This window comes from Enhydra lutris, unplaced genomic scaffold, assembly GCF_002288905.1.
Source record: "Enhydra lutris kenyoni isolate GAN:26980312 unplaced genomic scaffold, ASM228890v2 scaffoldscaffold58, whole genome shotgun sequence".
NCBI lineage: Eukaryota > Metazoa > Chordata > Mammalia > Carnivora > Mustelidae > Enhydra > Enhydra lutris.
Genome location: NW_019154142.1, coordinates 5,056,002 through 5,083,959, shown reverse-complemented (window position 1 = coordinate 5,083,959; position 27,958 = coordinate 5,056,002). Strand labels below are relative to the sequence as shown.

The window sequence follows — 27,958 nt, the reverse complement described above, 5'->3', positions numbered from 1 at the left end:
TCCAAATTCTTCTGAAGCACGTGAGATGGTATCACTGTAAATTTGTGGTGGGGGGGCACCCCTTTCAACTCGTTCATCAGTTTGAGAACATTCAAAGAAAAAAAATTATCAAACAATTTCAGATTATATTTAATAAACCAGTTTCTAGAAATAGTTTTGCAAAATAAATTCCCACCAGTTGACCTAATCGAGCACGGAATTGCCAGTGCTTTCACGGCAGCTGCCGCACTCGACCAACTCCAAGGCTTGGCGAGCCACATGGTGGGAGGTAGGTAGAGCCGGAGCCCTCCGAGGCTGGGCGCCACGTTGCTTTTCTCTTTTTAAATGGGGAGACATCGCTTCTGGCTATTGTGTAAACGGGTCGAGAATTGCGTTTACTCGTACATCAGCTAAGGCACCAGCAGAATTAAAGTGCCTTCTAATCCGACCCTTAGCAACATGTGAGTCACGGACATATATTGAGTTTTAATGCGTGGCTTCTTTCGCCTTGGGGGAAACGCACTTTAGAGAATGGCCAAGTACCTCAGCAATCGCGGTGAACTGCACAGGATCAAAACCACCACGCCATCCCAGCAGTGGCCACCGCCCCCGCCGAACCCCGCCAACCCTTCCTAAGGATCCACCCATGTTCTCTGCTAATCAGTTGTTTAACGCAGCACGGCGCAGCCTTTCCTCACTCCCTTCCCGTTCTCCCCACCCATTCTGCATTCGACCCCAGGTTTCTAAACCCCAGCCGGACCACACAGCGCCGTCTCCCGCCTAGGGGACAGCGCGAACCCGAACCGCAGCGCGGCGGGTATCTCCCCGCGCTCCTGGCAGGCGGGCCGCCAGCCAGCCGCAACTCGCGGCTGTTGATTGACAGGCGGCAGCAGCAATGAGCCTCAGGGGCGGGATGTTGCGTCACTTCCTGGCCTTTCGTGGGAGACGGAGTATATAAATGCAGTGCTCACGCAGCGCTCTCGCTTCCACAGTATGGCCGGCGACATTAGCTAGCGCTCGCTCTACTCTCTCTAACGGGGAAACAGCGGACTACAAGAGACTGAACTGTATCTGCCTCTATTTCCAACAGACTCACGTTCAACTTTCGCTCACAAAAAAAGCCGGGAAAATTTTATTAATCCTTTTTTTTTAAAAAAAGTTAATATAAAATTATAGCAAAAAAAAAAAAAAAAAGGAACCTGAACTTAAGTAACACAGCTGGAACAATCCGCAGCGGCGGCGGCAGCGGCGGGAGAAGAGATTTAATTTAGTTGATTTTCTGTGGTTGTTGGTTGTTCGCTAGTCTCACGGTGATGGAAGCTGCACATTTTTTCGAAGGGACCGAGAAGCTTCTGGAGGTTTGGTTCTCCAGGCAGCAGCCCGACGCAAACCAAGGATCTGGAGATCTTCGCACCATCCCCAGGTGGGTGCTGGGGGCTGTCGTCGCCTCGCAGGCATCAGCCTCGGGCGGGGGGCGGGGGCCGGGTGCCCGCAGCTTTCAGGTGGGGGCACATCCCCGGGTGGGGCTCGTTTCGGGGGCTCTGGTGGGGCTGCGATGTTGGGGGGGGGGGCGGCCGCGTCCACGCGGGGCACGAGCCGGCTCCTCCCGTCGCCGTTGCTGAGCCGGGCGCTGCCCGGGGGGAGGGGAGGAGGCCGGCGCGCCGCGTGCTCAGGTAACGTCCCCCGCGCGGCGTGCGGGGCGGCGGGCGGCGCCACTCGGGGTGGTTTGTGGGCCCGCGCCGTCGGGCTTTCCCCTCCGGAGTTGGCGGTCCGGGGCCTCGGTTGGGGACGTCTTGGGGCCGCGCGGGCTGCCTCCCGGCAGGTGTGGCTCAGCAGGCTTAGTCAGGCGCTAATTTGGGCGTGCCCGTCTCGGGGAGCGAGGAGGGAGGGAGTGAGTCCGAAGCCGGGCTGGTTCTCCCCTCGTGCTGCGGGAGGAGGGGGCTCCCCCGCTCTCGGACCGAGGGTCTGGCGCGCAGGCCTCCCTCCCTCCCGCGGTCCGCGCTGGCAGCATGTGGCGCCCGGGCGGAGGGGATTGGGCGGGAGCAGTGTCGCAGTGGCTGGGCCCCACCGCCGCCCTAATGTGCTCTGCACCAAATCCTTTTCTGGGCGGCCCCGGGAGACGGCCTCGGAGCCCACTGAGGCTTGCCCCGGAGACTCTTGACCTTGGGTGTGTAACCTGTTAACCGCGTCGGCGGGTTCCGGGCGAGGTGCCGGGCGAGGTGCGGGGTGCTGGAAGGTTTGACTGCATTTACGGGCTAGAGGCCCGTCTGAGCCAGGACATAATACCTTTAGTGCCTAAGCTTGCAAAGGAATCTGGGGCCCCGGCCTCCCACCCCGGGCGGTCACGCGAGAGAGCTTGGCTGATCGCAGAGAAGAGAGAGGTCTTCTGGTGGTTTGGAGAAAGCCGAGCGCAGATAAAAGCGCAGCCGGTTGCGAAGGTGCTGGGCCTTTCGTCGCGGCGCTCACACCGCTATCCCCCGCTTGCCTTGCCGCGTACAAGTGCGGCGAGTGTGGCAGTGTCGCGGAGGAACCGGCGCGGCTGCCTCGTTGAGGCGACGACCAATGAGCTCCTGGGCCCGAGCAAGAGCCTGGCCCCAGGGTGTGGGCCAATGGGCGTTTCAGGAATGTAGGCTGCGCTTGCCGCCGTCCCTGACAAAAAGCAACTGGAGAAGGGGATCCAGGCTGACACGTGCTGCCGGGACTTTTAAGGCAGTCTATCTTGAGGGATTCTCCTGCTGGAAAGCGTCCTGTTTGCTAAAATGTGACAGGGCTCATTTTTCAGGCTTTGTGCGTCGCATAAAATGTCTAACGTAGCCCTTTACTACGTGCCAGGCTGAGCCTTAAACACTTAATATTATAGGAAGCAGTTACTTACAAAAACGGGGAGGCTTAGTATTTCCTCCATTTCACAAAGGGGAGAATTCGCTGGTGGTGGTGGTGGTGGTTTGCGTCTGATTAAACAATTGTGATTAGATAATCCTGTCAATGAAGAAGACTTACTAGTGTGTAAGTCTTATAAGGTGTATAACAAACTGTTTTGCTCTGGCTCTTCAAATGTTTGGAAGCTTTAAATTTGTAAGCTCGCATTCTTAATAAAGAGGGTTTTTCCTCCCTCCAAGTGCTTGGCAAAAATGCCAGAATTTAAGCTTCGGCTTTTCTGGTTAAATTCGGAGTCAAGGAGCATGGAGAAAGGCTTATAAAAGGGTAGGTTGTTTTCTTTAAAGGTTTGAGAACCACTTTTCCTTTGTACTTTCGGCAGCTGAAATTGTTTTGCTTCCTCAATGTGGCTTTTAAAATGACGGCAAAAGTTAAACCTTAAAGGGCAGAATATTGTTTTGTTTGTGAATTTAGTGCCACAGACATTAAATATTCGTTAAGTCAGATTTGAGAGTTTATATCACATTTCAGCTGTTGGAGATAGAGCAGGTAAGAACTGAAAAATCTGTTGCATGTAGCTGAAGTCCATTGGCATCCTTGGTAGGGACTTTTCTCTGTGACCTGTCAAGCAAGGATGTACAGGTTACGTTATTTACAAGGAGGTAAAAAATAATGTGAAAAATAGTAGATGCTAGGTAAATCATCTAAAATTAACGGCCTGGCCAGAGGGATCATTGGCCTCTAGTCTGTTGAGTTGGGAGTTGCAGGGCCCAGAGGAGGATTATAATCTAGTAAGTAAAGCATAATGAAATGGTTAAGTACATTGCCATATAATATCTAAGTTTTAGTTCAGACAGCATTTAATAATTAGCTGTTTGATGTCTCCTCGTCTCTAAAATGAAGATAATAATGGCGTACCTCTCTTTGTATGGTCTTCTGTAAGGATTAAGTGGGTGGGTATACGTACAATACTTATGAAACTGACACAGGATAACCACTCTATAAGTATTACTATCATCTTTGGGGGAAGTTGTTTGGTTTGCCTTTAAAGACCATCTGCCCCCCACTCGCCGCACCTTTTTTTTTTTTTAAGATTTTATTTACGAGAGAAAGCGCGGGTGCGCAAGGCAGCAGGGGTGGGGGAGTTGTTCAGGAGAGAGTGAAGTGGACTCCTGGCTGAGCAAGGAGCCTGGCATGGGGCTCAATCCCAGGACCTGAGATCCTGACCAAAGCTGAAGGCCGACGTTTAACCGACTGAGCCACCCAGGCGCCCCTCCTTTTCTCCTTTTTTTAAGCAAATAGGCTGTTAATTGTTAATACAAGTATGTTGCTATGAACAAGTATGTTCATAATAGTATGAACACTAATACGTCATTTAGTATACCATATTGTGTGAGCAATATGTATGTGTTTCTGTTACATACACACCTAGGAGTAGAATTGTTAAGTCATAAGCTGTGCATATATATATCCAGCATGATGGTGCTAGTTGCTCCATATCTTCATCCAACACTTGGTATTATCTTTTTAATTTTAGCTATTGAGGGTGTATAATAGTTTATACTTCCCATCGGACTAATAGAGTTGAGCATCCTTTCATATCTTTATTTGCCATTTGGGTATCTTTTGTGAAATGCTGCCTGGTTGTTTTTTTGTTTTTTTTTAATGCCTTTGCAGTTTGTAGGAGTTCTTAATATATTGTGGATTAATTCTAATATGTGTATTACAGATACCTTTCACCCTCAGTGGCTTCCCCTTTCACTCTATTAGTGATATCTTTAGAAACAGGAGTGCATAGGTTTTGTTTTGTTTGGGGGGGGGTTAAGATTTTACTTAGGTGTTGAGAGAGAGCATGAGCAGTGGTGAGGGGCAGTGAGGGAGAAACGGACTCAGCACTGAGCAGAGAGCCTGAAATGGACCTTGATTCTGGGACCTGGGGATAGTGACCCAAGCTGAAGGCAGAGGCTTAACCAACTGAGCACCCCAGTATTGCATAGTTTTAATGTAATCCAACTTAGCAATATTTTCCCTTTAATGGTTAGGAGGGTTTATATGGTTTTTTTGTTGTTGTTGTTGTTGTTGTTTCAGGTTTTTTTGTTTTGTTTTTTAATCTTTTTAAGTAACCTATATAGGCAGCATAGGGCTTGAACTTGATCAAGAGTCTCCTGCTCTACCAACTGAGCCAGCCAGCTGCCTCTAGTTAGCAGTTTTGCATCCTATTTAAGATAATCTTGGCTCATTTTAGATTAATGAACATGTTCTTTTTTCCTCCTAAATTTCATTTTGTTTTTCATATTTAGCTCTGCACTCCATCTGGAATTTTATTTTTAATGCAGTATGAGGGAATACAGTGCACTTGAAGCAAAATTGGTTCATCTTTCCAAGCTTTAACTCCTAAGTCGATATGGAACTTCTCTGTTGAACGTTTCCTGCTCTCCTGTAGGCCATTTAGTGGAATTTACCTTACTTGTAATCTGAACAAATTACAGAACACTGAGAATCTTTTTTACTAACTTATCAAGGGAGACAAAGTGCACATTATATAGTTGTTTTTGTTGTTTCGAGAGAGTACGAGAAGGGACAGAGGGAGAATTTTTTTTTTTTTAAGGTTTAATTTATCTGGGTAAGAGGGAGAGGGAAGGCAGACCCCACCACCACCACCACCACCAAGTACAGAGCACAATGCAGGGCTCAATCCCCAGGACCATGAGACCATGACCTGAACTGAAGTAAAATGCTTAACCCGCTGAGCCACCCAGGGGCCTTGGGGAGAGAGAATATGGAGCCCAATGCAGACCGGATCTGAGCTGAAATCGAGAGTCAGTCACTTAACCAACCAAGCCACCCAGACGCCCCTTCTTGTTCTTGGGTTGTGAGATAAGCCCACATCGGGCTCTAAAAAATAAATTTTAAAAATGGAAAATCTTCTGTGGCTCAGGTTGAAGAATAATGGTTAATGATATGTTGAAGAAAAAGCTACAGTCCAGTGTATCCATATGAATAAAGGAATAGATGATATAATGTTCCAAAATTATTTTACACATTACTTGAATTTGAATGTGAAAGGAAGGATGATATATTAGGTTTAACCTGCGGTTTTTCAGATTTCAAAAGGACGTGAACAGAAATCGGTGATCATATATTAAAAGGTCTTAGGGTTGTCGGACCAAACAAAAGCCTTTTATGTTATAGGAAATGGCAGCTATGGGGAGGAAGTCTGTTAGAAAATAAAAAATTTTCCTGAGAAGAAAGACTTTTGCTTTTGAATTTATAACTCTGAGGGACTATTCATAGTAATGAGGTGCATTCAGATGGGAAATTGTAGTGGAGGTGAAGAGAATAAATAATTAACTGTGGGAAGGTTAAAGGTGTATTATTTGCACACTTACTGTGAAACCATAAAAACTGGAATCTATAGTGTTCATGTTGGAGAAGACATTTAGGATCAGTGGGATGTTTTGGCTGTTTTCAGGTTTTGTGAGCTAAAATTTAATTTTTAGTGAAGGATTGGGGGCAGTTGGAAAGATTGTAATTTACACTTCAACATTAACTTTCCCAGAACTCTGCCTTGCTTAACCACATCATTGCACAGTATCAGTGATTTTTTACATTGACGAAATTTACAACCCATTGCCAAGAAACCTTTTAGTGTAAATGGGGTTGGGTTTTTTTTGTAAATTTTTTTTAAGGTTTTATTTATTTATTTGACAGATCACAAGTAGGCAGAGAGGCAGGCAGAGAGAGAGGAAGGGAAGCAGGCTCCCTGCTGAGCAGAGAGCCCATATGAGGCTCAATCCCAGGACCCTGGGATCATGACCTGAGCCAAAGGCAGCGGCTTTAACCCACCGAGCCACCCACATGCCCCTCGTAAATGTTTTGAAGTTAGAAATCTTCATACTGAATTAAGCTTCCTTACATTCTTTTTTTTTTTTGTTTTTTTTAAGATTTTATTTATTTATTTGACAGAGAGATCACAAGCAGGCAGAGAGAGAGGAGGAAGCAGGCTCCCCTAGAAAGCAGAGAGCCCGATGCGGGGCTCGATCCCAGGACTCTGAGATCATGACCTGAGCCGAGGGCAGCGGCTTAACCCACTGAGCCACCCAGGCGCCCCACATTCTTAACAAAAGTTTCAAAAAAGTTTGAACTGCTATCCCAAAGCACTCATTTTAAAGAAGTATGCATTGAAAGTAATAATCAACTGAATGTAGCAGTGTTTATACTAATAGTGATTAAAATTTTAAAGCTTGATAGAGAATTTAATATTGGAATTAAAATTAGCAGTGTATTTTCAGTTGATTTCTTTGAACAAAAGGGGAAGGTGTTTTTCTGGATATCTGAACTGCCCTAATTCAGGGAAAGGTATACTCAGAATTTAACCTCTGGTCAGTCTAGGCTTTGCTGAAAAATGATGTCCTATTTTAGGATGCTGTTGACCCAAACAAAGACTAATATTTTGGGTAAGATACGAATGTAGTGTGGTAAGGGAAAAGTCTCTAAAACAGACCGATCAGGCTGTTACCTAAGGTCACAGCTCATGGAAACTTCATGTAGTTGTGTGACTTTTGGGTAAATTACTTGGTAACCCTGAAACCAGCAGTTTTTATTCGCATGGAAACCTTTTAAATGCAAATTTCTGGGCACCATTTGCAGCATGTCTGACCTACTGGATCTGACCTACTGACCTGGTATGTTCTACCAAGGATCCAACTCATCAGGTGATGAGAGTGATTACTCTGACGGATTTCTTCCACCTGCCAGCAGCATTGTTCCATAGACATTTACTTTGTAAAACTGTGATTTGAAAGAATCTGAACACTGGAACTCCTGGGTGGCTCAGTTGATCATGATCCTGGAGTTGTGGGATCCCACAAGCAGCCTGCTTCTCCTGCCGGCTGCTCACCCTGCTTGTACGCGCACGCTCAAATAAATAAATAAAATCTTTAAAAAAAAAAAAAAGACTAACATTTTTAACCATTTTTAAGTGAGTGGTATTCTAAGTATAGTCACATTGCTGTGCAACCGGTCTCTAGAACTTTTTCATCTTACAAAACAAACTATACCCATTAATTGCCCCTTTCCTCTTCCCCGAGTCCTTGGCAACCATCTCCTTTAGGATTTTGACTGCTTTATTAGGTACTTCATAGGAGTGTGAGTACCTCATAAATGGAATCATACAGTCAGTATTTGACCTTCCATGACTGGCTTATTTCATGTAGCTTATTTCAAGGTTCTCAAGATTCATCCGTGTTGTATGTATATATAACACTTTATTTATCGAGTAATGCTTTGGTAGACATTTAGGTTTCTTCCATCTCCTGACAGTTGTGAACGACAACACGGGTGTACAAATACCTCTTCCAGACCTTGTTTTGAATTCTTTTGGATGTGTACCCAGAAGTGGAATTGCTGGATCGGTCATATGGTATATTCTATCTTCAGGGTTTTGAGGAATGTCCATATTGTTTTCTATAATGGCTTTACTATTTGATACTTTCACCAGTGATGCACAGATGTTAAAATTTCTCCACATCTTTGCCAAAACTTGTATTTTTAATAGTAGACATCCTAATGGATGTGAGGTGTTATTTCATGGTTTTGATTGGCATTTCTCTTAACTATGTGATTTGAGCATCTTTACATATGCTTATTGGCTGTTTTTAGAAAACTGTCTATTCAAGTCCTTTGTCAGTTTCTTAATGGGGTTAATTTATTTAGTTACTTATTTTAAGATTTTTAAGTAACCTCTGTAACCAACATGGGGCTCTAACTCACAACCCCATTTTAAGAGTCCCACACTCCCACCTACTTAAATAGCCATGTGCCCTATTGAGTTATTTGTTTTTGTTCTTGGGGAAGTTCCTTAAATATTCTGGATATTTACCTTTTATCGTCTATATGATTTACAAGTATTTTCTCCTTTTAGTACTTTCCTGTGATGTGCAAAAGTTAAGTTTGGTGTAATGCTTTTGTCCTTTTGGCTGTGCTTTTTTTGTGTCCTATCCAAGAAAGCATTGCCAGATCCAGTGTCCTGAAGCTTTCCCCTATGTCCTAGGTCGGTCTTAATTTTGGTCTTTAATGTATTAATTATTTTTTGTAGATGGTGTAAGGTAAGGATACAACCTCATTCTTTTGTGTAGACATCCAGTTTTCTTACCACTGTTCAGTGGCTCCCTACCCCCCCCCAATTTTGTACTCGTGGCACCTTCATTTGAAGGTCATTTGTCCATTTTGGGTTTTGTTGCATCACATGACCTAGAAGTCTGTCATCTTAGTGTATCTTTTCCCTTGTAAATGTTCCAGCTTAACTATGTTTTTATTGAATCACAGATTCTTTAAGAAAACTTCAAATACACTATACTGTTAATGTTTTGCTTTCTGGCATGGTGACCTAGTATTATTCAGTCCATGTACCGTTGGTGGTAAAGAGCATCCTATTTTGGAGAGGGGGATACTTACCATGATTTGGGTGTGGCTATGATCCCATAAAGCTTTATTTGCAAAAGGAGGCTTATTTTCCTGAAAAAAATGTGTTAAAATAATAAGCTGAAATTCTCTGCTGTTTTTGATGTTGGTTTTTCAACTTTCTCTTTATATACATGTATAGCATTGTATTTGCTTTTTCGGTTTTCTCTCACATCTTGCCCCTGGATTTATTCTTTTTTCGAGCCTATTGGTTCTGATGCTGTCTTTTTGGTTGATCATTCAGCTGTGTTTTAAGGTGTTTTAAAGCAGCTGCATTCTTTCATACTGTGACTTCGAAAAAATACTAGAGGATTTTTTTTTTAAGATTTTATTTATTTATTTGACAGAGATCACAAGTAGGCAGAGAGGCAGGCAGAGAGAGAGGAAGGGAAGCAGGCTCCCTGCTGAGTAGAGAGCCCGATATGGGGCTCAATCCCAGGACCCTGGGATCTTGACCTGAGCCAAAGGCAGAGGCTTTAACCCATTAAGCCACCCAGGTGCCCCAGAGAATTTTTTTTTTTAAGGTGAGGAAGAGTTTGGTTGCAAAATTTATTAACTAATGGTGAATGAGTGCAGGAGCATTTTGGTTTCCCTCAGAATGGAATGCACACTGCTTTCTTTTGGATTTACTAAAAACCTTGGGCAGATTGCATGGGACAGCTGAGGACTTTGAAAAGTAAATGTTGGCAGGTGAATTTAAGGAAACCATAACTCAAAATACCCCTGAAACAACTGTGATTTCCCATTTCTTCGCCCCCCGCCTCCTCTTTGGTTATCTCTTGGGGTCATCTGAAAAGCTGCCAGAAGCTGGTAACTGCACACTAGTTTCAGACAAAAGTGGTTCCAGGATAGGTCCTCTTTTTCTGGTCTGCAGAGAAGGAAAGGGGGCTGGCTCCTTTGGGTCAGAGAGAGTAGGGAAAATCCCTTTTTTGTTTTTTTATTGCTTTGCTGTGTGTGTGTGTTCTGCCCACAGCGCAGGCAGCCCTGTAACAGTTGTGGTGGCCAGACAGATGCCTAACACTCTGGGTGTAGGAGGGGGAACCGCTTTTTGACCAGAGGCACTGTGGTCCCAAGAGTGAAGAGCATCATGGATATTCCTACTGCTCTTTTCCCTTTTTGTAGCCCAAGTTACAGATAGTCACAGGCAGCCTACTGCAGGTGGACAAACTAAAGCCTTGGGTTTGTAGCCAGAGGACCCAAGATTACGCGAAGGAGAGAGGTGAAGTAAGTGATCCCATAAAGATTTATATAAACGCCACTGAGCTGCTCCTATATAGATCTGGTCATAAACAGTATATTAAAGGCTTTTGAAAACTGATAGATCACCTTGCAGTCCCAGTCTGGCCAGTGGGTGACACAAAAGCAGGACAGATCTGAATACCATGTCAAGAGCTTTCATAACTAAACTGGAACCATAACATAACCCAGAGAAGCTGGATAAAAAACTTGAAGACTGAACCTAAGCATTCCAACTGCCTGCTAAAACTTTTAAAAATCAGCATGCTCCTCAGGATTTAAACAAGATTTAAAATTACATAACATCAAAATGTTCAGGATGCAATCATTAATTGCTCAATTTATGAATGAGAAGTTTTCAACATCCCTCAAAGGAAAAAGACAACCTCAAGGTGATTGTAGGTAAAGCTTTACAAACAGCTGTCCATAACCATTCTATAAGAAGAGTGAGCACTCTTAAAAGGAAAAGACAAAAAGGCTTAGAGAAATAGAAGATGGAACCGGACAATAACTACTGAAATAAAAAGTTTCCTGGGCAGGCTCTAGTATATTGGAGATGACAGAAGAGTGAGTGAACTTGAAGATAGATCAGTAGGAATTACCCATTCTGAACATTTTGAACACAGAAAAAAGATTGGGGGCAGCAAATAGTCCCACAGGTCCTAAACAGTAAAGGAGCATGTAACAATTTTAGATTTAAAGATTTTAAGGCTGTATGGGGCTCCTGACTGGCTCAGAGCATGCGACTTTTGATCTTGGTTGTGGGTTCAAGCCCCAGAGATTACTTTTTTTTTTTTTTTTTTTTTAAAGATTTTTATTTATTTGCCAGAGAGAGAGAGAGTACACACAAGCAGGCAGAGAGGCAGGCAGAGGCAGAGAGAGAAGCAGGCTCCCTGCCCAGCAAGGAGCCCGATGCGGGACTCGATCCCAGGAGCCCGGGATCATGACCTGAGCCGAAGGCAGCGGCTTAACCAACTGAGCCACCCAGGCGTCCCCCAGAGATTACTTTTAAAAATAACAAAAAACAAAAGTTTTTTTTGTTTGTTTGTTTGTTTTTAAAGATTTTATTTATTTATTCGACAGAGATCACAAGTAGGCAGAGAAGTAGGCGGGGGGGGGGGGGGGCAGGAAGCAGGCTTCCTGGTGAAGCAGAGAGCCCGATGCAGGGCTGGGCTGGATGCGGAGCTCAGTCCCAGGACCTTGGGATCATGACCTGAGCCGAAGACAGAGGCTTTAACCCCCTGAGCCACCCAGGCGCCCCTTTGCTTTCTTCTTTTATTGTAGATGTGAGATAAAGGATCCTAACTAAACTTTCTGTGGTAATCATTTCACAAAAGTGTAAGTCAAACCATTGTGCTGTGTACCTTAAGCTTAGAGTGGTGTATGTCAGTTATAAAATGGGGTGAAGGGGAGCGCCTGGGTGGCTCAGTGGGTTGAGCCGCTGCCTTTGGCTCGGGTCATGATCCCGGGCTCCTGGGTTCGAGCCCCGCATCGGGCTTTCTGCTTGGCAGGGAGCCTGCTTCCTCCTCTCTCTCTGCCTGCCTCTCTGCTTACTTGTGATTTCTCTCTGTCAAATAAATAAATAAAATCTTTAAAAAAAATGAATAAATAAAATGGGGTGAAGGAGTCTGCGTGAATAGTGAATATAACTGAGGAGGTAGCGTTTCCAGTGGGTGGAAGAGAATATTTGCAAGAGTGCTGAATTCTAGTGAGAAGTTATTAAGACCTGAATTAGATAAGCTCTAAAGAGAGACCCCGTAATTTTATTACTTACCTACGTATCCAGTGCTTAAATTCTTTCCATCAGGTAGGTAAATTTTGTATGCATTATGTAATTTAATCTTTATCAGTCATGTGAAGTAGGTTTTAATTGCCGGCCAGGTATGAAGAAACAAAGCCCAGAGACAATTAATTGCGAGAAATGTCACAAAGTTGGCCACCTGAGTGGCTCCGTCGGTTAAAGCGGCTGCCTTCAGCTCAGGTCATGATCACAGGGTCCTGGGATCGAGCCCCCCCTCACCAGGCTCCCTGCTCAGCGGGGAACCTGCTTCTCCCTTTCCCTTTCCTGCTCCCCTGGCTTTGCTCTCCATCTCACTCACTGTCAAATAAATAAATAGCATCTTTAAAAAAAAAAAAAAAAGAAAAGAAATGTCACAAAGCAGAAAAGCAATAGCTTCTTTTAGAGCCCCATTATTCCTTTTTTTTTTTTTTTTTTTTTCATTAAAGATATCATTTGTGGAACTGAAATACAGTGGGTTCTGAAATGTTCATACAGTAGTGAACTTTGAGTCTTAGAAATAGGAAAGGCCAAGCTATTGCATGACCACCTACAATAAGAGGATTAAAATAACAGTTCCTGTTGCTCAGAACTGCATCTTAATTGTAACTTTTTTTCTTCCTAAACAACAAATTGTATAATTTAAAAAACTTGAAACAGGGCGCCTGGGTGGCTCAGTCATTAAGCATCTGCCTTCAGCTCAGGTCATGTTCTGGGGTCCTGGGATCAAACCCCCCCCCATCGGGCTCCCTGCTTGGCAGGAAGCCTGCTTCTCCTTCTCCCACTCCCCCTGCTTGTGTTCCCTCTCTAGCTGTGTCTCTATCAGGTAAATAAAATCTTTAAAAAATTTTTGAAACAAACTGCCAAGATATGGCCCACTCTATTGTGTATTTTTTTTTCTTTTAAAGATTGTATTTATTTCTTTGAGAGAGAATGAGATAGGCTGAGAAGGGGGAGGATCGGAGGAAGAAGCAGACTTCTGGCAGAGCAAGGAGCCCAGTGTGGGACTAGATCCTGGGACTCCAGGATCATACCTGACCTGAAGGCAGTTGCCCAACCAACTGAGCCACCCAGGTACCCCAAATGTGTATCTTTTTCTTTAACATAAACAGTTGGCACCTTTTTAAAAGAGAGCTAATTATTAGCTCTCTTAAAAATTGCTTGGCAGGGGCTTTTGGGTGATTCAGTCAGTTAAGTGTGTGACTCTTGATTTTTGGCTCAGGTAATGATCTCAGGGTTGTGAGATCAAGCCCTATGTCAGGCTCCACACTCAGTGGGGAATCTGCTTGAAATCATTCTCACTCTTTCTCCCCCCTCTCCTCCCACTTTCCATCTCTTAAAAGTAAAAATAAATTTCAGTCTTTTTTTTTAGATTTTATTTATTTGACAGCACAAGCAGGGGGAGCTGGAGAGGGAAAAGCAGGCTCCCTGCTGAGCAGGGAATGGAGTGTAAGGCTCAATCCCAGGATCCTGGAATTACAACCTGAGCCAAAGGCATATGCTTAACCAACCACCCAGGTGCCCCAAAAATAAAAATAGATTTTAAAAACTCCTTGCTAGGGCGCCTGGGTGGCTCAGTGGGTTAAAGCCTCTGCCTTCAGCTCAGGTCATGATCCCAGAGTCCTGGGATCGAGCCCCGCATCGGGCTCCCTGCTCAGCGGGGAGGCTGCTTCCTCCTATCTCTCTGCCTGCTTCTCTGCCTACTTGTGATCTCTGTCTGTCAAATAAATAAATAAAAATTAAAAAAAAAAAATAAAAAAAAATAAAAACTCCTTGCTAAAGTTTTAGGCAAATAGGCTCTATAATCATTAGCAAGCCTAGGGCACCTGGGTGGCTCAGTTGGTTTGAGTGACTGCCTTCAGCACAGGTCATGATCCTGGAGTCCCAGGATCAGTCCCGCATTGTGCTCCTTCTAGCTCATCAGGGAGTCTGCTTCTCCCTCTGACCTACCCACCCCCCTTCATGTGCACTTGTGCGTGCGCTCTCTCTCAAATAAATAAATAAAATCTTGAAATCATTAGCAAGCCTAACTAATCTGTTTTTCCAGGTAGGTCTCCCTACTGTTCAATTTAACCAATTTACCCAACATAGGAATTATGGCTTTCTGTGATTAGTCATATAGTTTCTTTTAGAAAATGATGAAACAGGCACAAAATGCTAGCAGGATTGACTGGTACTATGCTTGTGGGGTTTTGTTTTTGTGTTTGTTTGTTTGTTTGTTTTGTTTTGTTTTTAATTTTATTTTTTTTAAGTTACCTTTATACCCAACATGGAGCTTGAATTCACAGCCCTGAGATAGTGTTGCATGCTCTACTGGCTGAGCCAGCCAGGTGTCCCTGTGCTTGATTTTTAATACAAAAGAATATTTGATAGACAAAAAAGACTCCTTTTGACTTACTTCTTCGCTTGCTTGTTGGTGAAAGATGATTGTCCTTGGTTTGTGGGCTTAAATTTCCTCTGTGCATGGCTTATTCATTTCGTCATTTGCTTTTTCTTAGTAAATTACAAGTACCTTAAAATTTCCAGTTTTCCATTTTGCTCTCTGTTAGTTGGTGGATATGTCAATATAGGAGGCTTTTGAAATAAAATTAAGTGTTACCCGGAAGCTGGAACAAAAATGTGACAACAAATATAAAATGCAGGGTGTAAATTGTGTTAGAACACCAAATTGTAAAAGCTTCACAATTTTTATTCAAGTAGGCAAGTACTGTTATGACTTAATCATCTTTTTTGTTGTTGAATAATAGATCTGAGTGGGACATTCTTCTGAAGGATGTGCAATGTTCAATCATAAGTGTGACAAAAACTGACAAGCAGGAAGCTTATGTACTCAGGTAAGTCCTGCCAAAACAGGTGTTAGCGACCTGATTTCAGTCTGAATCATACTTTGCATGGAATAGCAAATTGTTCTTCTGGATCCTAGTACTATAATCATTTTTACCTTACTTTGAGAAATAATAGTATAAAACAAAATGTTCAGTTTAAATGTCTGCAGTGTATAGGAGAAGAAAGCCATTCAACATGTTTATAGGTACAAAGCTAATTTATCCAATAAAAGCATTGGGTTTTTTTGTTTGCTTGTTTTATTTTTTTTATGTGAAAGGGGGTACACAAGCAAGGGGGTGGGGGCAGAGGGAGAGGGAGAAGCAGACTCCCCCCCGCTTATCAGGGAGCCCGACGCAGGGCTCCATCCCAGGACCCTGAGATCATGACCTGAGCTGAAGGCAGACACTTAACCAATGGAGCCACCCAGGCACCCCAGTAAAAACATTTGTTTCTTATACATATTATAATGGGCCTTGCAGGTACGGTATTTAACATGGTTGCATAAAGTGCCTGGTTAATTACTAAGCTTATGATGTGCCAGGCCCTAGGAATATAATGGTGAGTAAAAACAAATTTCTTTCCTCATGGAGTTTATTATCTAGTAAAAGAAGTAATGTTTACAGAAATACTTGTGAGAGTCCGTGCTACAAGCTGAAGTAAAGTATGACTTCAGTAAATAATAATGCTAAGATAGGTGAGGTGAGGAGGAAAGTTTAGTAGTAGAAGAGGGTTTGTGTAATGAACTAGTATGTTTTATGCCTAATACAAGGCCTTTCTGTGGGTTCCGTTTGGAGTTCTCTATAATAGAGAGGAATACTATAGTGCCTTTCTTTGCTTCCTTCAGATCTTCACATTTAAAACTAATAGCCAGATTTTACATCGTAAATAATAATAGATTAATTGCATCTCAGTAATACATAAACCTCATTATAACCTTGTGACTTTTTCCAAATGCAGTGAGAGTAGCATGTTTGTCTCCAAGAGACGTTTCATTTTGAAGACATGTGGTACCACCCTCTTGCTGAAAGCACTGGTTCCCCTGTTGAAACTTGCTAGGGATTACAGTGGGTTCGATTCAATTCAAGTAAGTAACCAAACACCTAATCTTTTTTTTTTTTTCCCCTCCAGGCAAACATTAGGGCTCTGTGATACGCATATGCCTAGTAAATAAATTTGTATATTTACTGCTTAGTTGTAACGGATAATCACTGACTCTCCAAACTAAATGTACACATGTTCTCAGATTATTGCTTCCATTCCTGTTTAAAATTAAGCTCAGAGCTTAAATAACTGCTCCAGAAATAATTAATGTACCTTGTCTCTACAGTTGTTGTGACCATCATGAGTAGATTGGTATTTTTTTAGTTTCCAGAAACTCACAGATGGGATCTGCATTTTTAATGCTTTCTTGAGATTCTTCTCCACAGCTTAAAGTTGCCCTGTGTAACACTCTCTCATGGATGTTGGTCTGGAACCTTGCTCTGATGCAGTGGCCTTCATTTTTTGTTTATTGGCCAGCAAAAGACCACTTACCTTTTAAACATATTAAAGGGAAAATATGTTAAATTTCATTGGAGGAAATATTGATAGATTTGATTTTGGTATACATGTGCAAAAAATTGTTGACTAGGAAAGGTGATAGAATCCTACATATAAAGTTATTTGTCTTTTTCAGAGCTTCTTTTATTCTCGTAAGAATTTCATGAAGCCGTCTCACCAAGGGTACCCACACCGGAATTTCCAGGAAGAAATAGAGTTTCTTAATGCAATTTTCCCAAGTGAGTTTAAATAGAATTGAAACCGTTTCCTTAGAAGGTCTGTCCTTTCAGAGATCTTTTTATATATGTGAAAGCATGTGAATGCAAATATGGTGGGTTATAATTAAGATAAAAATATCAGTAAAGATTATAAATTTTAGAATGTGCATGCACATCAGGTCATTAGTTTTGAAAAGATGATGACTTGGCGGAGGGAGGGATCATCTTTGTCTAGCCACTTGCTCTAATTTATATCTTAGTGGTTTGTTCCCTTCATCCAGAACAATGCATAGTGTCTTCATACAAACTCATGCTAAGATGCTGGTCCATGTTAAGAAACTCTGGCCTGCCATTCTATTCAGGAATTGAGCTGGCTTAATGATCAACACAGTGAGATCATAGTGTCTCTTCAAACAAATTGGCAAGATTTTCTTCCATTTACTAAGCTTTTATTTATAGATCTTCTCTTTTTGAGCTTCAAGGTCAGGGAACTAAAGGTTATCTAATCTAACACCCTTAACACCCTTATATCCTAGATGTGGCTGAAAACCTAGGATGATTTTACTAACTTCGCACAAAACCACTGATGGGCAGGATTTAAGATTTCCGTCCCCTCCTCCCTCACAGGCATGGAAAAGAAAGTCCGATTTTTATCCTATTCTTACCCACTAATAAGATATTACACAAGGCTGTGTCAGTGATGAGTATAATTTAGTATAAATATCTCCCAGTTAATTTATTGTGTTGAGTGAGGCTTTGGAACAAAAATATGGAAAGAATGTATTACATAAAATTATTTGTACTTACTTGGGAATGTAGATAAATGGGTGATCAAATTCCATTTCCTTAATGGCGTTTTAGGGGAGAGTGAGCCATAGTTTTCTCAGCACTCAGACTAATGCACTAGCTGAAATATGTCTCTGAATAACGGTAAAATAAATAGTCTAGTGAACTGTTTTTTTAAGGGATGACAGAGGGCATTCTGCCTACTTGTGAACTCACTTCCCTTCACTGATAACATTTCTGATAGGAGGCAAGCACTATCACCCTAACCAGTGGAAGGGTGGGGGCAAAGCTATTCTACCAAATGGAGCTGTTAAATTACTTTTCACTCTCTCCCTCAACAGATGGAGCAGCATATTGTATGGGACGTATGAATTCTGACTGTTGGTATGTTGGACACAGTTTTATGGATTTTTTTTTTCTTTGTCTCTATAGAATTTATCTTAAATTGCCATTTGTCCTTTTTAGAAACTACTTTTTACTTCTGTATAGGTACTTGTATACTTTGGATTTCCCAGAGACTCGGGTAATCAGTCAGCCAGATCAAACCCTGGAAATTCTGATGAGTGAGCTTGACCCAGCAGTTATGGACCAGTTCTACATGAAAGATGGTGTTACTGCAAAGGATGTCACTCGTGTAAGCAGTTTCAAGAATAATTCTGGATCCTTCCTGGGGACTAAATATTTTAACTCATTCTCATTTTTCAAATTTCAAATTTTCAAATTCACTCTTTCTTTTCCCAGGAGAGTGGAATTCGTGACCTGATACCAGGTTCTGTCATTGATGCCACACTTTTCAATCCTTGTGGGTATTCGATGAATGGAATGAAATCAGATGTAAGTGATATTTTTCTTAATAATTATTAAATATTTAAGAGTATCCATTCTATTATTAACATAAAACTGTTTCTTTAAGGGAACTTATTGGACTATTCACATCACTCCAGAACCAGAATTTTCTTATGTTAGCTTTGAAACAAACTTAAGTCAGACCTCCTATGATGACCTGATCAGGAAAGTTGTGGAAGTCTTCAAGCCAGGAAAATTTGTGACCACCCTGTTTGTAAATCAGGTAATTTGTTTTATTATTGACAATAAAATCTTTCAGGAAATAAGGATAGTCATGTTATCAAATGTATTCTAAGATGGCATATATAAGATATCTAGAAGTACTACTGTTAAGGTTACTGGTAGAGGAGATGCTTTGTATCTTTGATTAGACTTGGTCCTTACTTTATATGTAGCCCAGTTGATGGGTTCCTTCTGTCTTGTTTTTCCTGTAGATAGATGGACAGGTCGGGGGATAACATAAGATATCTCACTCCATCCACCCATGAGACAGCTGAAATACTCAAATGCCACAGTTTTTCTTCAGACAGTAGTCTTAAATACTTACTAAGTGACTGTTTTGTTTGAAAATATCTGTTCAGATTGGAAACACTAATGCTTTATTTAATTTTCTCCCCAGAGTTCTAAATGTCGCACAGTGCTTTCTTCACCCCAGAAGATTGACGGCTTTAAACGTCTTGATTGCCAGAGCGCTATGTTCAATGATTACAATTTTGTTTTTACCAGTTTTGCTAAGAAGCAGCAACAACAGCAGAGTTGATTAATAAAAATGAAGAAAAAACGCAAAAAGAGAACACACATAGAAGGAGGTGGTGGCTGCTTTTTAGATATTGATATCGGGGGCCATGCTTTCCATAACCACCACCTTGTAGCTACAGAAAGCCCTAGATGTAATGATAGTGTAATCATTTTGAATTGTATGCATTATTATATCAAGGAGTTAGATATCTTGCATGAATGCTCTCTTCTGTGTTTAGGTATCCTATGCCACTCTTGCTGTGAAATTGAAGTGCATGTAGAAAAAAACTTTTACTATATGAAACTTTACCACACTTGTGAAAACAATTCAATTTGGTTTACGCACAGTGTAATATTTCTCCAGGTATCATCCAAAATTCCCCACAGACAAGGCTTTCGTCCTCATTAGGTGTTGGCCTCAGCCTAATCGTCTGGGACTGTTCTATTAAACTGCTGCCAGGATTTTACGTCCAGTTACCTCCACTTTCTAGAACATACTCTCTACTAATATTACTGAAACCAGTTTCTATTTCATACAGATGTTTTTTGCAACAGCGATTAAAGTTTATCTTCCACGAGTCAAGTCCTCTTAAGAAAATGATTGCAGTTTTCCATTTTGTGTCTTACTATTTTGACATTATTGCTTCCTGTACCTGTACTTCCTTTAATTGATTTTGTTCTCATCATGGTGTCTTGCCTCCCAAACACCCCTCCCCCCCAATAAAGCAATACACTGTTACACTGTGGGTTTATACTAATCTTATACCCGGGAGGGGGAAGGGAGAGTGGACCCTGGGCTTAATTTTCTTTTTAAAGTCAAGCGAGTTTGGCCTCCTTTTATATTGACATGGGCTCTTCTGGGAGATAGTGACAAACCTGTTGTTGTTGAGCAAGGAAGACACGTACGTTTATATTAGGGTATACTGGCAGAACTGTTCCAGAAACTGCCATTCTCTGTTCCCATTAAATGAGATTAGCTTCTCATGAGTACCATGCGTTTAGTAACTTGCTAGTAAGTACTTGTATAATTTTACCACTTAAGTCTATTAGCAAGGAAATTAAGAATAAAGGTTGTATTTACAGGATTTAATAAGTCAGCTCAGATGATTTCACCTTAACTTTTACTTTAGTAGCTATCTCCAGTCATCTTCATTCATACTATACCATAAACTTTGGTTGAAAATGGAGTCCTTGTCCTCTTGTGACTTAAAGTTCTTGGACTTTGTAATGCATTATGATAGTGTTCTGACTTGAACTGTTTCTCTTCCTGGTGTTGCTTTCACCATGATTTCATAGCATCAGGTGAAACTTCCCCAGAACGAGACCCATTCAGGTTATTCAGACATACACAATGGAGCAGAATGCTGTCCGGAAGACAAAATTCCAAACTGGTCAATGGGAAATGACTAGAAATAAAGGCTTTGAGGAGTTGGCATCTTTTAGCTATATTTGCAATACGAGATTTGAGCAGCTGAGAAAACAGCAAAGTTGACTAAATTTTTTATATTCTTGTCCTCACAAAAATTTTTTTGATTCTTTCTGGATTGATGCAGTGATGTTTTTGTTCCTTCTGTATTTATAAATGAAACACTTTTTTTAGTGTTTCTAAACATAAAATCTACTTGGTTTGAAATCAAGTGGTTGGAACACAAATTTTGACTTTTATTTTAAGCATGTTAATTCGAAGTTTCATTGAAGAAACTTTCAGTCAGTGGATCAGTTTGATTCTGTAATTAGCACACGGTACCTGATGTTTTGGTACTGTTTTGAGGACCAATGCTCAAAGTGGATTTTGTTCTTGAACAGTGTCCCAGTAGATTTGATGACATTTGTTGGCTTGAGGTCTGATTTTTTTTTTTTCTCCTAATAGATCTCTATCTAATGTTGAAAAACTGCACAAATTTGTATGGAATAAAGCCTAGAAAAATTAAAACTATAGATTAAATAGTAATTGAAATTAATCCTAGTGTGTATGATAGAAGAGGGAAAATTTTGGTGCCATTATTTCTCTCTTCATGGTGTTGGACTTAAATCAGTTGAAATGTATTTCTGTACCACAATTTAAGCTTCAATAAAACTTTGCTTAATTCATTGTCCAGTGACATTCAGAAAGTTTTCTGTTGTCTAGTATTTGGTCATGTATACTATTTTAAAAATACATCTAGTTTTTGTGATTTGAGGAAATTTATATTTAATGGTTATTTTCTAACATTTGGGAGAGTAATCATGAAGACATAAGATCTTTAAGCTCCTGGGAGAATAATTTATACTCAGATTTAAGCATTTTTGTTAGGGGTTTCATAACTGAAGCTTAAAAGAAATAGCTGGGTTCTATATGTATACTGGATATCAAAGAGTAGGAAGAGTAAGTAGTAAGACTAAGAAAGTGTGTTTGTGAGTTGGGAGTTAAACCAAAAGTTGGGAGGTAAAGTGTTCAACCTTTATTGAGGAATAGACGCGTACTGGTGGCAGCGGGGAGGAAAAAGTTGTAAACACACTTTATTTCATTCACCGGTATTTCTGTTAACTAGAACAGAGTTAAAACCTTGATGATTTTTTGCCATGTTAGGTACATATCTCATTTATTTGGCAAAATTTTTGTTAAGTTTCATGGTCTACAATAATCTGAAAGTCGGAGTCTTATAAAAATGTATACTCAAATCTTTCCCAGGAAAAGCAGATTAGAGAATATTTTCTATGATGTGAGTGAAAAAGGATGGGTCCTAGAAAAGTAAAATGTCACATAGCATAATACTGTCAACACCAGGTTCTTTTACAGGAACAGTTAAGTGACGAGATTCAGATATCTGAGTCGCAGATGCAGTATTACACTATGAAAGGTAAAGGACCTTACTTGCATTGTCCTGGCCAAATAACTCCAATTCCTGACTCCCCACCTTCAGACTAGAGGTTTTCTCCCCCACTCCTTTTTTCTTGTTAAAATGGAAAACTGTTCTTCGGAGTCTATCCCTTCTACTGTGAGAGATTTTGTAACTGACCTCTGCAGGGATTAGCTAGTACCTGAGAAAATAGATGAGATTTGTAATTAAACATTTCATTTGGAGAGTATTTAAAATAGTACATTGAATCTTCATATCCTACCTTAAACTGTCCTCAGTCATGCTCTGTTAGATCCATCTATCTACTGTACATCTTTTTTAGGGAAGATTTACAAAGTTGAATATGCAAATCTTAACTACAGTTCCAGAAAGTGGATACATTTCTTAGTGCACAGCCATATTGGGACAAAAGTCTAATTCGGCAACTCAGTCTACTTCCACCCCCTAGCTAACTACTTTTCCAATTTTTTTCACCATAGCATGGGGTCCCACTGGGGACCCTGCCCCACTTAAACTTTACATTAATTGAATCAAGGTATATACTCAAAGAGCTTTTCATTGGATATGAGGTTTTTGAGAGGTTAAACCCTGTATTCCTTTTGCCAAGTAGGAGCCGTTGTATATGAATGTACTATAGTGTGTTTATCCATCCTGTTAAACATTTTATTGGTTTCCAATTTTGGGGAAACATGAATAAAGCTGCTATGAACATTTGTATACAAGTGTTTTTGTGGCTTCTGGATGTGTAGTGGTACCTTGTGTTAAATCTGTTTGTTTCTGTGAGTAATGAATATGTTCTCATATCTTTATCCACCGTTAGTGGACTTTGAAAGTGTTAAGTACATTTAAATTAGGTTGGCTGTTTTGCACACAAGTTCCTTATTTAGTGTTCTGCAAATGTTTTATAGTCTTCTCTCTTCATTTTCCTAAGAGCGACTTGATAAGTTCTTAATCTCAAGTCTTGATTTACCAACATTTTTAATGGATCTTTTCCTGTCAATAAATCTGTCTAGCCTCACATTTTGGTAGTGGTGGTATTGTTTTCTTGTGAAAGCCTCAATTTTTGGCTTTCACATCTGTCCTCCATCTCCGGTTTCTGTGTGTGCGGTGAGGTAGGGAATGAAATTTGTTTTCACCCCTGTGATTGTGCGGTTACTCTGGCACCATTTGTACTGTTTCCATTGAATTACTTTTGGTGCCTTTTAAATTCATTTGATCAGATCTTGACTGCTTTGACTATTTCATGATTACCTGTATTTCTGTGTAAATATTAAAACAAGCCTGTTGGGGTTTTTTGGGGTTGTTTGTTTTGGCAAGCTCTACACCTGAGGTGGGGCTTAAACTCCCAACCCCCAAGATCATGAGTCCCATCTTCCACCAACTGGACTAGTCAGGTACCCTTCAGTTTCCATTATTAAAGAGCCTGGGTGGCACAGTCTCTTGAGCATCTGACTCTTGGTTTTGGCTCTGGTCATAATCTTGGGGCTGTGGGATCAAGCCTGTGTCAGGCTCCAGGCTGATAACAAGGTCTGCTGGAGTTTCTCCCTGGTGCTCTGCCCCTCTCCCCCAATAAATCTTTTAAAAATAAAGAACCTGATTATATCATTGGGATTGGATAGAATCCATTATAATTTTCTCAAATGTTTTGTGTGCTGTTCTGTATGATTTGATGAACTCAAGTATTTTAGGTTCACTGATGGTAGTGTCAATTGAATTTTCTTTACAGTTGCTAACTTGTAATTTATAATTTTTAAAGTTTTTTTATAGGACCTTGCCAAGCTCTTTAGAATACATTGGTTAGGACCTCTAAAACCTGTTGAATATAGGTGGTCAGAGCAGACCAGCTAAGGTGAGGTTGAGACACCTAGGGAGCAGAATTCACAGAGGTACTCTGCAACCTAGCCCAAGTTGGCATTTAAGGGTACATCGTGGGTGGTTGGGTGATGGACATTGGGGAGGGTATGTGCTGTGGTGCTTGCTGTGAAATGTGTAAGCCTCACGATTCACAGACCTGTACCCCTGGGGCAAATAATACATTATATGTTAATAAAAATAATTTTTAAAAGGGTACATCCTTTCCCTTTTGTCAACGAGGGTTTGGCTTGCATGAGGCTTACCCTAGTCTCCTATGAAAGTCACCTGCTTGTTGCGATTTTAGGAAAGAAACCCTACGTATTCCATCAGGAATGTTCGCTGTTGGTTTCTATGTATAGATACCTTTTTACAAAGCTTCCTGTTAATAGTTTGCTCATCTTCTCAGGAACGGGTGATGTATTTTATCAGACCTCCTCTCCCCCTTTTGGCACACATGAAATGATCCTGTCTTTAAATCTGTCAATATTCCTATTCTTGGGGGAGTTTAGTAATAGAATTCTATGACTGAAGCAAGCTCCCAAACACTTTGCCCAAGGTTTCACAAGTAGAAATAAGCATTCAGATTCACTTCCTCCCACCCCCTGCCCGTTTTAAAAGTAGGCTCCACACCCAATGTGGGGCTCAAACTCAACCTAGAAGTCAAGTCACTCTACTGACTGAGCCAGCAAGGCACCCCTTCCGACTCATTAATCATCGTGTGGTCTCAGCTAAGTCTTTTTAATAAAATGTTTCCTTTTCACGGCTGCCCTAAAAGTTGGGAATTCATTCAGTTATTTCACAGTCTTTATTTACAACTCGGTTCCCCACCCTTAATAGCACATTTGCCTATTTAGTGGTCATCTTCAGCATTTGGTAGTAAGTTGAGGTAACCCCTGGAAGTTAAAGCATTCATTAACCTCTTGATGTCCTTGACCCCGGTTCTCTGAAGTGGTTTCCTGGTACCTCCTCAACTGTCTGACCAGCCTGATCATTTTGCAGGGACTCAAAGCCTTCAAAATGAGGTGAAATAATGAAATCTTAACACTGGCAAGGCTTTCTGAAAATAACACTAACTCAATGATGGTAGTCTGAATAATAGTTCTTAAGGAGAATAATCTGTCAGTCTATTTTCAGGTTTTTTGGGTTTTTTTTTTAAGATTTTATTTATTTGACAGAGATCACGAGTAGGCAGAGAGGCAGGCAGAGACGGGGGGGTGGGGGGAGAAGCAGGCTCCCTGCTGAGCAGAGAGCCTGATGCGGGACTCGATCACAGGACCCTGAGATGATGACCTGAGCCAAAGGCAGAGGCTTAACCCACTGAGCCACCCAGGCGCCCCTCTATTTTCAGTTTTGAGAAAATTTTTCCAAAATGTGTTTATAGTCCTACAAAATTGCGTGTAAAAACAACCTGGATGTCAAAAATTAGAGTGCTGGTTTGTTCATTTGGGCATGTCTATGTGACTGCGTTCAATTTTTTAAGGGGCACCTGGGTGGCTCAGTTAAGCATCTGTCTTGGTTTTGGCTCAGGAAGTGATCTCAGGGTCCTGAGATAGATGGGCTCGCCAGGGAGTCTGCTTGGGATTCTCTCCCTCTGCCCCTCCCACCTCCTCATTCTTGAAATAAATCTTTAAATAAAAATATGGGGCGCCTGGGTGGCTCAGTGGGTTAAGCCGCTGCCTTCGGCTCAGGTCATGATCTCAGGGTCCTGGGATCGAGTCCCGCATCCGGCTCTCTGCTCAGCAGGGAGCCTGCTTCCCTCTCTCTCTCTGCCTGCTTCTCTGTCTACTTGTGATCTCTCTCTGTCAAATAAATAAATAAAATCTTTAAAAAATAAATAAATAAAAATATGTTCACTGTACAAGTAAAACTGATGTTAAGCCAAAAATTTAGAGTATGAATTAAAAGCTGGCCATAATGCTAGATGCTGAGAATACACAAATGAATGAACCATCATCCTCCCCCTACCCCCTTGAGGGTCTCATTCTTAGAGAGGAGGAAGATGCGTAAATAGAGGTATGATGGAAGAGCATAGAACAGAGTCTGCCTCTTCCCTGGGAAGGTTGGGAAAGATTTAGTAGAAATCTTACTTTTTCCCAGTTGTGGGAATTACCAAAAAGCAAGGACAGATCTTTCAGAGGGAGAAGGTGAATTGGTCTAGAAATCGCAATAATCTGCCTGGAGAAGCTGAATGGGCAGAGGAGGAGAGGTGGTTGAGATGGCGGTGAATGCTGTGGTAATAAACCCAGATTTCCTACCCCCCCCCAATCAATCCCCTGCTCCCAGGACCAACACATTAATTTCCCTTACTTCCCAGGAATATTGGCTACTGACAGCTCACACCTGAGCCCTCTCAAACACCTCTATGATGAACATATTTGAAGAAGCAATGTGGGTGGGGAAAATTTAAAGATAATTCTCAAAGGAGCTTCAAAATGGATCACAGAAGGTTAGTCTAGATTTCCAGAGATAAGTTAGCCTCTGCAGGAGATGAGGTAAATGGGACAGCTAACGTGGTGAAGTCACAATAACGGAAAATGGTAGGAGACGTGGAGTTTTCCAGCCTGGTTCAATTGACAAGGGAAAGGAAGAGGATTGGGCTAGAAGGGCGTAAGTTTGCTTTTGGATATGTTGAGGTTAATGAGCCAAAAGGTGGATAAAGAATTTATCCCAAATCCCCAAATAAAAAAAAATTACCCAGATTTGCTATCAGTACTTTCATAAAGAATGTCTACCCTATTCTCCCAAATTTTTAACATTTGTGATTTAAAAATTGCATCACACAGGCAAAAACTGCCTGTATGGGCCTGGTTAGATAATACATTGAAACACATTGAAGCTATCAAAACTCATGAATATTGGCATGTCTGGGTAGTAAATATGAATAACAAAAAGCATTCCTGCTGTTGGTCACCAATTCCCTTGAGCCTCCAACCATAGTCTGCACTGTGCAGGGATAGTGTGAATGAGAGTCTCCCACCGAGCAGTGCAGCACTATGAAGGCCTGCGGAAATGAGTATGCTGGACTTCAGCCCCGATGCCGAGATGGAATGGAGGCCAAGGTTACAGTAAGACTAGGTGCAAAGACTGAGGCCACTGGCATTCACACTTTCAAAAACACAAGGCTGGACTGATGCAGGAATTGGCGTTTTTTTCTAGAGGCATCAGAGGTAAAGGGTCATCTAGAACAGTGTTTCAGATTTTTTACCTAAAGGACTAGATTTCCAAATTCTCACAGCCTGAAGACTGTACACTGTAAAAAGCCAAATGCAATGAAAATGGATTTTTAAAAGATACAGTGTGATTGAAAAAAAAAGTTATTGGGATGCCCGGGTGGCTCACTCAGTTAAGCATCTGCCTTTGGTTCGGGTCATGGTCCCAGGGTTCTGGAATTGAGTCCCACATCAGGATCTTTGCTCAGCGGGGAGTCTGCTGCTCTCCCTGCTTGTGTTCTCTCTCTCTCTCTCTGACAAATAAACAAAATCTTAAAAAAGAAAAAAAAATCGCCTGACAATCACTCTGCCATGTAGTTCTAAAAACTCGAAATGCTTGCCCTCCGTTTCTGTATGGGGTCATAAGCTGGTAACAGTTTGGGGCTGATAAGCAGTCAGCAAACATTTTGTAGCAGTGATCTAGCTAGAGCTTTATGTACTTCTGAACGTGAAAACTAGAGTGGGACGGGGAAACCTAACAAGGGTCACCATGCTGCCCTGATAAGGAAGAATTCAAATGGTCTTTGGGGACAAGAGCCACCCCCATGACACAACTCATTCATTAGGTTCATTCAAAAAAACATTTGAATGTTGGTATTGCCTGTCCTGAGAAAATGAGCTCTACACTAAAGGCAGAATAATTCTGGGTAATTTTTAGAATTTATTAGACATTTGTAAAACAATATTAAAATACATATAAAATACAACGCTCACTTCCTAGAAGAACAAAAAGGTCTTAGAGCCGAAAGTAGATCATCCCATGTCAAATAA

At 41.5% G+C, this 27,958-nt stretch overlaps 1 protein-coding gene across 3 annotated transcripts; it reads left to right on the top strand.

Annotated features, from left to right (window-relative positions):
* Nucleotides 1-976: 976 nt before the first annotated feature.
* LOC111158297 (adenosylmethionine decarboxylase 1) lies at nucleotides 977-21,376 on the top strand. Of its 3 annotated transcripts, XM_022520236.1 has the most exons (9): nucleotides 977-1,402; nucleotides 15,079-15,165; nucleotides 16,115-16,241; nucleotides 16,833-16,935; nucleotides 18,042-18,084; nucleotides 18,190-18,334; nucleotides 18,442-18,534; nucleotides 18,614-18,769; nucleotides 19,166-21,376. In XM_022520236.1, exons 1-9 carry the CDS (start codon nucleotides 1,293-1,295, stop codon nucleotides 19,304-19,306), a joined length of 1,005 nt encoding a protein of 334 aa, XP_022375944.1. In that variant the 5' UTR covers nucleotides 977-1,292; the 3' UTR covers nucleotides 19,307-21,376. The 3 variants fall into 3 exon arrangements, with proteins under 3 accessions (XP_022375944.1, XP_022375946.1, XP_022375945.1); XM_022520237.1 differs by lacking the exon at nucleotides 15,079-15,165 and having other exon boundaries at nucleotides 1,150-1,402; XM_022520238.1 differs by lacking the exons at nucleotides 15,079-15,165; nucleotides 16,115-16,241; nucleotides 16,833-16,935; nucleotides 18,042-18,084 and having other exon boundaries at nucleotides 1,149-1,402.
* The last annotated feature ends 6,582 nt before the right edge of the window (nucleotides 21,377-27,958 follow it).